At 38.3% G+C, this 12,027-nt stretch overlaps 1 protein-coding gene across 1 annotated transcript in view; it reads right to left on the minus strand.

Annotated features, from left to right (window-relative positions):
* The window catches only part of COL4A5 (collagen type IV alpha 5 chain), a 375,000-nt gene that overhangs the window by 103,263 nt on the left and 259,710 nt on the right, over positions 1 to 12,027 (minus strand). The window contains exons 26-28 of the mRNA XM_090265360.1: positions 10,421 to 10,513; positions 10,222 to 10,326; positions 6,220 to 6,317 (exon numbers count right to left, since the gene is read on the minus strand). Coding sequence (XP_090121486.1) covers positions 6,220 to 6,317; positions 10,222 to 10,326; positions 10,421 to 10,513 — 296 coding nt within the window. The remainder of the gene's footprint in view (positions 1 to 6,219; positions 6,318 to 10,221; positions 10,327 to 10,420; positions 10,514 to 12,027) is intronic.

Consider the following 12,027-nt stretch of genomic DNA (forward strand, 5'->3'; position numbering starts at 1 on the left):
GATAGGAGAAATAGTGATAGAAAATTTTCCCAACTTGATGAGAGAAAAAGTTATGCAAGTCCAGGAAGCACAGAGAGTTCCAATGAAGAGGAACCCAAAAAAAACCCACTCCAAGGCACATCATAGTTAAAATGGCAACATTCCAAGACAAAGAGAGAATCCTAAAAGCAGCAAGAGAAAAACAGCAAATAACGTACAAGAGAGCTCCGATAAGGCTATCAACTGATTTCTCAACAGAAACACTACAAGCCAGAAGGGAATGGTCAAAAATATTTCAAGCAATGAAAAACAAAGGCCTACAACCAAGAATACTCTACCCAGCAAGGCTCTCATTCAAAATAGAAGGTGAAATAAGGAGTTTCTCAGACAAAGGAAGACTAAAAGAATACATCTCCACAAAACCAGCATTGCAAGAGATGCTAAAGGGAATATTCTAAGAAAAAGGAAGAGAAAAAACAAAAAAAGTGTAGAGGAACATAGATACAAAAGGGAAATGAATAAATACATGTCAATAATAACCTTAAATGTAAATAGATTAAATGCTCCAATTAAAAGGCATAGGGTAACCGAATGGATAAGAAAACAGGACCCACATATTTGCTGTCTACAAGAAACACACCTCAAAACAAAAGATTTACATAGACCGAAAATAAAGGGACATAAAAAAATATTCCAAGGAAATGGACCTGAAAAAAAAAGCAGGGGTAGCAGTCCTCATATCAGACAAAACGGATTTAAAAGGAAGGCAATAAAAAGAGACAAAGAAGGACATTTCATAATACTTAAAGGAACAATCCATCAAGAAGATATAACACTGATAAACATGTATGCACTAAACATAGGAGCACCCAAATACATAAAGCGAATACAAGAAAACCACAAGAAGGATATTAACAACAACACACTCATAGTAGGGGACTTTAACACTCCAATATCAACAATAGACAGATCATCCAAGCAAAGAAACACCAAGGAGATACAGGCACTGAACAACACACTAAACCACATGGACTTAACTGATATATATAGAACTTTTTACCCCAAAGAAGCAAAATATACATTCTTTTCAAAGGCACATGGGACATTTTCAAAGATAGACCACATAATAGGACACAAAACCAGCCTCAACAAATTCAAGAAAATTGAAATCATATCAAGCATCTTTTCAGACCACAATGCCTTGAAACCAAAAATCAAACTCAGGGGAAATAATCAAAGACACACAAAGTCATGGAGAATGAATAACACGCTATTAAATAATGAATGGGTTAACAATGACACCAAAGAGGAAATCAAGAAATTTCTAGAAACTAATGACAATGAACACACAACAGCCCAAAACATATGGGACACAGCAAAAGCATTCCTAAGAGGGAAGTTCATAGCAGTACAGGCATATCTGAAAGGACTAGAAGAATCTCAAATAAAAAATCTAATCCTAACGCTAAAAGAACTAGAACAACAACAACAAACAAAGCTAAGGGAAAGAAGAAGAAAGGAAATCATCAAGATCAAAGCAGAATTAAACAACATAGACACTAAACAAACAATCCAAAAAATCAACAAAACAAGGAGCTGGTTCTTTGAAAAAATAAACAATATCGACAAGCCTCTAACCAGGCTCATCAAGAAAAAAAGAGAGAAGACCCAAATAAACAAAAACAGAAATCAAAGAGGAGAAATCACTACTTCTACCTCAGAAATACAAACAATTATAAGAAATTACTACAAACAACTATATGGCAAGAAATTTGACAACCTAGAAGAAATGGACAGATTTCTAGAAACATATAACCTTCCAAAACTGAATCAAGAAGAAGTAGAAAGTCTCAACAGAACGATAACAAAGAAGGAAATTGAAACAGTAATCCAAAATCTCCCTGCACACAAAAGCCCTGGACCGGATGGCTTCACAGGCGAATTCTACAAAACATTCAGGGAAGAACTAACTCCTACCCTCCTCAAACTATTCCAAAAAATCGAAGAAGAGGGGAAAATCCCAAACTCTTTCTATGAAGCCAGTATTACCCTAATCCCAAAACCAGGTCAAGACACTACAGGGCAATGTCACTGATGAACATAGATGCTAAAATCCACAATAAAATTTTGGCAAACAGGATCCAGCAATACATCAAAAAGATCATATACCATGATCAAGTGGGATTCATCCCAGGGATGCAAGGATGGTTTAATATTTTCAAATCAATAAATATAATACCTCACCTAAACAAAATGAAAGACAAAAATCACATGATCATATCTATAGATGCAGAAAAAGCATTTGATAAAGTAGAACACCCATTTATGTTGAAAACACTCAGCAAAATGGGAATGAAGGGAGCATACCTTAACATAATTAAGGCTCTATATGAGAAGCCTGAAGCCAACATCATACTCAATGGACAAAAACTGAAAGCATTCCCCCTGAAATCAGGAACTAGACAAGGCTGTCCACTCTCCCCACTTCTATTCAACATAGTGTTGGAATTCCTAGCCACAGCAATCAGACAAGACACAGAAATAAAAGGCATCCAAACTGGGAAAGAAGAAGTAAAACTATCAGTATTTGCAGACGACATGATAGTATACCTAGAAAACCCTATAAACTCCACTAAAAGACTACTCGATATAATAAGTGAATTTGGCAAAATAGCAGGGTACAAAATAAATATACAGAAATCTAAGGCATTTCTGTACACCAACAATAAAATAGCAGAGACAGGGACAAAAAAGAAAATACCATTTACTATAGCAACAAGAAAAATAAAGTACCTAGGAATAAACTTAACCAAAGAGATAAAAGACCTGTACAAGGAAAATTATGCAACATTGAAGAAAGAAATTAAGGAAGAAACAAATAAATGGAAGCAAATACCATGTTCTTGGATGGGAAGAATCAACATCATCAAAATGGCCATCCTACCCAAAGCAATTTACAGATTCAATGCAATCCTTATTAAAATACCAATGACATATTTCACTGACCTAGAACAAATACTCCAAAAATTCATATGGAACCAAAAAAGACCCCGAATAGCAACAGCAATCTTGAAACAGAAGAACACAGCAGGAGGAATCACGATACCAGACATCAAACAATACTACAAAGCTGCTGTCATCAAAACAGTCTGGTACTGGATAAGAACAGACATATAGATCAGTGGAACAGAATAGAGAGCCCAGAAATAAACCCAGGCCTCTATGGTCAACTAATCTTTGATAAAGGGGGAAGGAACATAAAATGGAGTGAGAAGAGCCTCCTTAACAAATGGTGCTGGGAGAACTGGACAGGGACATGCAAAAAAATGAAACTAGACCACCAATTTACACCACACACAAGAATAAACCCAAGATGGATTGAAGACTTAAATGTAAGCCGTGACAGCATAAAACTCCTAGAGGAAAACATAGGCAGGAAATTTCAGATATCCCACGTAACAATATCTTCATCGATATATCTCTTAAGGCAAGAGAAATAAAGGAAAAAATAAACAAATGGGACAACATAAAACTAAAATGTTTCTGCTCAGCAAAAGAAAACATCAGCAAGATGAAAAGGAAACCAACCATATGGGAAAACATATTTGCCAATGATATCACAGACAGGGGACTGATCTCCAAAATATATAAAGAGCTTATACGAGTGAACATCAAGAAAACGAACAATCCAATTAAAAAATGGGCAAAGGACCTGAACAAACACTTCTCTGAAGAGGACGTACAGAAGGTCCATAGGCACATGAAAAATTGCTCAACATCATTGGACATCAGAGAGATACAAGTAAAAACCACAATGAGATACCACTTTACAGCTGTCAGAATGGCCATCATCAACAAATCAACAAACACCAAATGCTGGCGAAGATGTGGAGAAACAGGAACCCTACTGCACTGTTGGTGGGAATGCAGACTAGTGCAGCCACTGTGGAAAACAGTATAGAATTACCTCAGAAAACTAAAGATGGAACTGCCTTTTGAACCAGTAATTCCTCTGCTAGGATTATACCTGAAAAATCCTAAAACCCTAATTCAAAAAAACCTATGCACCCTTATGTTCATAGCAGCCCTGTTTACAATAGCTAAGTGCTGGAAACAGCCTAAGTGCCCATCTGTAGATGAGTGGGTCAATAAACTGTGGTGCATTTACACAATGGAAAGCTATGTAGCAGAAAGAAAGAAGGAACTCCTGTCATTTGCGACAACATGGATGGAACTAGAAAGAATTATGCTGAGTGAAATAAGCCAGGCAAAGAAAGCAAAATACCATATGATATCACCTAATACAGGATACTAAAGAACAACACAAACAAACGAACTAAGTAGGCAAAGACTAGTATAGTAGTCAGTAGGGGGGAGGGGGAGGGAGAGAAGGGGGATAAGTAAGGGAATGGTCTAGTCAAGGAACGTGTATGAATGACTCATGGACATGGACAACGGGGAGGGATATGATTGTGGGAGAAGGGATGTGATGGGTGGGGGGAGCAATGGGGGAAAAATGGGAAAATTGTAATTGAAAAACCAAAAAATAAAAGAAAAAATATTAATTAAAAAAAAAAAAAGAAATCAATGGAACAGAATCAAAAGCCCAGAAATAAACCCATATCTTTATAGTCAATTAATATTTGACAGAAGCAAACATACAACGGGCTAAAGATAGTTCATTCAATAAATGGTGTTGGGAAAATTGGACAGATATGTGCAGAAAAATGAAACGACCACTTTCTTACACCACACACAAGAATAAATTCAAAATGGATCAACAACTTAAATGCCAGACCCAAAACCATAAAAAATCTTAGAAGAAAGCACAGGCAGCAAAATCTTGAACATTGCTCATACCAATTTTTTATTGAATATATTTCCCCAGGGAAGGGAAACAAATGAAAAAATTTTACAAAAAAGGACTACATCAAACTAAAAAGTTCTGCCCAGCAATGGAAATCATTAACAAAATAAAAAGACAACCCACAGAATGGGAGAACATACTTGTTGATACATCTGATAAGGGGTTAACATCTAAAATTTATAAAGTACTTAAAACTCAATACCAAAAAAAAAAAGACAAAAACCAGACAACTGAATTAAAAATGGGAAAAGTTCCTGAACAGACGCTTCTCCAAAGAGGACATAGAGATGGCCAATAGACATATGAAAAGATGCTCAATATCACTAATCATCATAGAAATGCAAATTAAAACCACAATGAGATATCACCCCACATCTGTCAGAATAGCCATCATCAATAAATCAACGAACAACTGCTGGTGAGGATGTGGAAAAAGGGTAACCATTTTGCACTGTTGGTGGGAATGCAGATTGGTGCAGCCACTGTGGAAGGTAGTATAGAGACCTCAAAAAATTCAAAATGGACCTGCCTTTCGACCCAGTGATCACACTTCTGGGAACATATGTGAAGGAACGCAAAACACTAATTTGAAAGAACATAAGGACTGCTATGTTCATTGCAGCATTATTTACAATCACCAAGATATAGAAGCAGCCCAAGTGTCCATCAATAGATGAGTGGATAAAACAGCTAAGGGACACTTGCACAATGGAATACTTCCCTGGCTGTAAAAAAGGAGAAAAATTTAGCCTTTGTGACAGGATTGGTGGACCTGGAGAACATTATGCTAAGTGAAATAAGCCAGTTAGAGATGATGAATACCATATGATTTCACTCATATTTGGAATATAATGAACAAACTGAACTAACAAGGAAAATGAGGACAGACTCATAGATGGAGAGCAGGATGACAACTAGTCAGGGTGAGGGATGTTAGGAGCTGGAGGGATTGTGCAAAAAGGAAAAAGAACTCATGGACATGAACAACAGTGTGGCGATTGCTGGGAAGAGGAGGATATAAGGGGACTAAATGGTAATGGACAAAATAAAGATTACACAAACAAACAAACAAATAAAATGAGGGAAGGTAGGGGAAATAGAAAAGGGAGGAAGAATATATTAAAATGTCCTAGATCTGACCTGATGAGTGTGGCTCAGTTGATTGGGTGTTGTCCTGCAAAGCAAAAATTTGCCAGTTCGATTCCTAGTCAGGGCACATGCTTGGATGCAGGTTCACTCCCCAATCAGGGTGAGAGGCAACCAATTATTGTTTCTCTCTCACATCGATGTTTCTCTTCCTCTCTTTCTGTCCCTTACCCTCTCTCTAAGAATATATAAATAAAAATTTAAAAAATATTTAAAATGTCCCAGACCTTTGGTCCTGGAAAACCTGGTTGCCCAGAAGGGCCTACTAGACCCATTCTTCCAGTTATCCCAGGTGCTCCTGGAGATCCTGGAATTCCACGAAAACCTGAAAAATGATAAGTCATTATTAATGTCCAAATAGAAAATATTTTAAGGAAGATACCCAAATTCTCAAACCAACAATTTTACCCTATCCACTAAGGCTTAATAACTACAGTATGATGTTAAAATTGCAATGACATTTTAGATGACTACTTAGGATCAAGCCTTACAGAGACTAGATATTCCTTCTCAGTCACCTTATGGTCCTTATCATTTTCATGTAGAGCTAAAATGTGTGGAAAATATGCTCTTCTAAAGGGGAGTGAGGACTATTATGAGGTAAAACTGAACGTAAGGAATGAATCTCACACAAAAAATGCAGAAAATATTTTCATCTGCTTACATCTAAATGTAGTGTAATAAAAGGTCTACCATATAATACTGCAAATGAGCTAAAAAACAATTGCAGATATTATACACATATATGCATGAAAAAATCATATCTGATACCTAAGTCATTTAGTATAAATGAGTAAGGACATATTTACTACTATTCTCAGACCAATGCACATTCTTCTTATTTTTTTTAATTTTATTTTTTTGTTTTTCAATTACAGTTGTCCCATTTTTCCCCCATTGTTCCCCCCAGCCCACCCTTTCTCCCACATTCATATTCCCCCCCATTGTCCATGTCCATGAGTCATTTATAAATGTTTTTTGATTAAACCCTTCCATTACTGATTCTCCCTTCTCTCCCTCTCCCCTCCCCCCTCCTCCCTAATAACTGTTATCCTGTTCCTTTTTCTACTTAGTTCATTTATTTGTGTTGTTCCTTAGTTTCCTGTATTCGGTGATAACATATGGCATTTTTCTTTCTTTGCCTGGCTTATTTCACTAAGCATAGTTCTCTCTAGTTCCATCCATGTTGTCACAAATGGCAGGAGTTTCTTCTTTTTTTCTGATACATAGTATTCTACTGTGTATATGTACCACAGTTTTTTAATCCACTCATCTACAGATGGGCACTTAGGCTGTTTCCAGCATGTAGCTATTGTAAACAGTGCTGCTATGAACATAGGGGTGCATAAGTTCTTTTGAATTAGGGTTTTCGGATTTTTCGGGTATAATCCTAGCAGTGGAATCACTGGTTCAAAAGGCAGTTCCATCTTTAGTTTTCTGAGGTAATTCCATACTGTTTTGCACAGTGGCTGTACAAGTCCGCATTTCCACGAACAGTGCAGTAGGGTTCCCGTTTCTCCACATCCACACCAGCACTTGTTTTTTGTTGATTTGTTGATGATGCTCATTCTGACAGGTGCTTTTTATTTGCATCTCTCTCATGGCTAGTGATGTTCAGCATTTTTTTCATGTGTCTATGGACCTTCTGTATGTCCTCTTCAGAGAAGTGTTTGTTCAGGTCCTTTGCCCATTTTGTAATTGGGTTGTCTGTTTTCTTGATGTTTAGTCATATAAGCTCTTTATATATTTTGGAGATCAGTCCCCATGTTGGATTCTTCTTGTTTGTTTTTGTTTTTTGGATTTGTCTGCTTTGATTTTCCTCCTTTGAGGTATGAGACTCTTTATAGGAGATCTGGGGGTTTCAGTGGTGCAGTCTCTTTGATCTCCTGAGCCTGATGTTCTTGGGGTACCCTTTATGTCATTTGTTTATGCTGTCTGGTTATATTTCAGATGCTCTTTGGTGGGACCTTCTCTCTGGCTAGTGGATTGAGAGTCACTCTGCCCACCTTGTCTTGAGTTCTTTTGTGGAGATGCTGTTAAAAACATAAACACACAGCCCAGGCAAGAAACCCACACCCTCATAGATATCCTCCACCCTCTATCCCAGTATCGGCATCAAATGAGCCAGTATTAATATAAATGTAAAGAGGTTAGGGCTATTATACTATAGGAGAAATGGATAAAAGTTGTTTTAAATGAAGAAAAAGATGATCTTTGAAAGGTGGGTGATAGAGTAATAATGGTAGCATGTAGTGTTAAGACTATGCAAGACAGTAAGTAATATTTACATTGTATGTTAATATTAAAAAAAGAGAGAGGGAAGAATGCAGGATACAGTAAGAAAGTGGTAGTGTATAGTATTAGATTTGTAGAGTAGCTATATGCTATATATTTAGTGTGAAAGGGAGGATGAACAAAACAGACAAACAAACAAAAATTAAAGATGAAGGATGGGAGGGAGAGATGGTATGAAACAGATTAAAGAGATAATTTAAAGAAAAAAATTATATTAAAAAGAATTAAAATTTAAATTTAAAAGAAAGTTTTTACTCAGTTCAGCCTTTGTGTGTAGTCTTCTTTTTCTGGATCCACACGTGGTCAAATTTCCATGTGTTTCAAATTTTTTCCTGGTTGGCTGGCTGTGAGGAGCTCTGGCTGGTTTCTGTGGCTGCTTTTCTCTCCCTCAGGGACCTGTTGTAACTATCTGCTGTGAGCCGCAGAGTTGGTTCTTTCCCCACTTGTCCTGTGGCGCCCTCCAGCAGTCCTCAGGCTTCTCTAGCAACGCCGTTTTGTTGGCAAGCCAGTGTGCATGTTCCTAGTGCTCGCCCAGCCTTGGGTCCTGTCTTCACTCCTCCTCCCAAGAAGTCCCTATGCTCCAAGCCACAGCACCGGGCTGTGTCTGTCCCTGGCTGATAGTGTCTCAGCGTTTGTCTGTGCACACTGCCGGCCCACCTGGGACCCCCACCGAGCTGTGTTTCTGTTGCAGCTTTTCTCGCCCAGCTCCACTCCTTTCTGTTCAGTGGTGCCGCGATGTGGACGCCCAGGATGTGGGGCCCCTGGCTCTGACCTGCCAATCCAGGGGTTCCCCACCCAGACTCAGTTCACACAGCTTCCCACAGTCTGGGCCACTTGCTGTCCTCCCGCACCTCTGGCTGTTTCAAGGAAACCTTCCTATTGTCTCCCTCTGGGATTATGCTGGTCCCAGCGTCTATGGCAAACAGCTGTTTCCAGGCAGATACGGGTCAGTGAGCTGGTCTGCAGCTGCCCCTCTGGGGTGCGGTGCAGTGTGGTGCAGCAGCAGCGCTGGGCTCGGTGGGCCCAGTGACTGGGCTGGTGGGCCCAGCGGCTCCCCTTGAGAGCATGGGCGAGTCTTTTGCCCCTTTCCACTCCGCTCTTGGACTCCCTTCCCTGCTCACACTGTCCAAAATTCACACTCACTCACTTGTCTCTGTGTTTGTACTTTAAACCTTTCCATGGTAGGGGCAAGCAGGCAACACTGCTGCCAGTCTGCAGCTGCCCCTCTGGGGTGCAGTAGTTGTACCGGGCTCAGCAGGCCCAGTGACTCCCCTTGAGAGCATGGGCGAGTCTTTTGCCCCTTTCCACTCAGCTCTTCCACTCCCTTCTCTGCTTGCATTGTCCGAAATTCACACTCACTCACTCATCTCTGTGTTTGTACTTTAAGCCTTTCCGCAATAGGAGCAAGCAGATATCACTGATACCTACTCCACCGCCATCTTCTCCCTCCCCAATCCACATTTTTGATGATCATGAGAATAAATTTTGTGAGTAATAAAGCAGAACTGAAGCAGTAGGTTTTACAAATTTGAGGACATCAAGAAAATATTATTTAGAACAAAACATTATTTGGTAACATGTGTGTAATAAATCTGTTTTCTGTTTAATATAATCCACTTATTTAACAAATATCTATTAAGTGCTGACTACATTCCAGGAACTGTCCTAAGCCCTGAAAATACAACAATGAACACAAGAGATAATAATTACTGTGATTTTTATAGCTTAAATATCATTTATTTTCTTGTCTGGACTATTTTAGATACAGAAAATGAAATTACAGTGTATTCATGCTGTGACTTTTCATTTAGACTCTTTATAGTACATAGAAATAGAGTACAATTAATATATTTTATTTGTTGAATGAACTATATCAAGAAATAATGTCATACTAACCAGCTAACCTACACTGCCTGCTACCCAACCCTACATACCTTTGGGACCAGGTGGTCCAGGAAGCCCAATTCCAGGAATACCTCGCTCTCCTTTGCTCCCTGGTATTCCTGGCAAGCCTGGCTGGCCTGGGAGTCCAGGGTCACCTAGGGAGAGAAGCAACAGTTTTTTGAAAGGGAAACTTTTAAATAAAGAAACCAGTAATTGTTGAAAATGTGGTCAAATAAATTGCTCACATACCCGGTGGACCTACTTCACCATCCCTGCCTGGAATACCAGGCAGGCCAGGCTTCCCTGGCTGGGTTATGGTCTGACCTGGATCACCTTTAGGACCTAAGAACAAAAGGAAATCAATAGTAAGTGTTCTTTTGACTAAAGATCTCTTTTAATTAAAAACAAAATAAAGATAGCATAATCTTTCAAAAATACAATTTAACAAAAATCTATAAGAAAAACAATCCCAGATTATATATTCAAGGAAGATACCAAACAGGAGGATGAAATTTCAAAAAAGAAAAAGTAGATGATAACTTTAAAAGCTAAGAGGACTAGGAGATCCAAGATGGCGGAGGAGTAAGTGGAAGCTACACTAACCTCCTCCCAGGACCAGTCTGGATTTACAACTTAATTTTGGAGAAATCATCTGGAATAACCAACCGAACACTAGCTGGAAAGAAGTCTTATAAACACGGAGAGACAGAAAAGGCAGCTACATCACAACTTGACCGAACACAACAAGGATGCCAGCCTGTTAAAGCAAGCACGCCGTTGACCGGGGACAGCCAACTGACCTGGAGTCTGCACGATCCTTCCCCATGTGGGAAGGCCACCCTCCCCCCCACACCCCCACTATTATTAGGGATTTCTGGACCCAAGGGTAGGTAGGACGACGACCATGTCCAGCTTGAAGCAGCTAGAGGAGCTTGAGACCTTCGCCCATTGTCCTTTACAAGATTACAAAGAGTCTTAATATCTGAGAGGGAGGGATAGTTATTTTGTACGAACCATGGGTATGGACTTGGGTGGGGATTGCTGGGGGAGGGAGATGCTGGGTGGAGGGGAGTAAAGGGGAGAAAATTGGAACTATTGTAACAATATAATCAATAAAGAAAAGCTGGGAAAAAAATAAAAGCTAAGAGGACTAAATGGTAATGAAAAAAAAATACAATAAAGATAAACAAATAATTAAAGAAAAAAATGGTGATGCTAAGATGGTTCCATGATTGAAGATGGCATTTATAATTTTTTAAATGTAAATCAAAAGAAACTTCAAAAAAATCAAACTACATTCAAACTGATTTTTATTCATTAAAGACCATAAAGAGAGTAAAAATGGCAAGCCATAGTGAGTGAAAATTTTGCAAAATAAATAGCTAAGAAAGAACTAATACAATAGAATATACAGGGTGGGCAAAAGTAAGTTTACAGTTGTGAGTATGTGAAACACAGAGCTTATTCCTGTATTATTATTTATTAATTACTATATTATTTTCCATATGAACAACTATAAACTTACTTTTGCTCCACCCTGTATAATGTGTGTCTGTGTGTATATATATATATATATATATATATATATATACACATATATATATATATGATATATAATCATCTAAGTCAATAAGAAAAAGATTCAAACCGATAGAAAAACGGTCAAAGCACTTGAATAGGCATTTCATAAAAGGAAATGAAAATAGTCAGCAGACATATGAAGAGGTGTAATTAGATAAATGTAAAATAAAACTGCCATGAGATATACCACACTTGAACAGTTTGGCAAAAATATAAAAGTCTGACAATACAAAATGTTTATGAGGGTATAGAACAATAAGAAGTCCCCAATGCTT

Source organism: Furipterus horrens, unplaced genomic scaffold, assembly GCF_987537825.1.
Source record: "Furipterus horrens unplaced genomic scaffold, mFurHor1.1.pri manual_scaffold_17, whole genome shotgun sequence".
NCBI lineage: Eukaryota > Metazoa > Chordata > Mammalia > Chiroptera > Furipteridae > Furipterus > Furipterus horrens.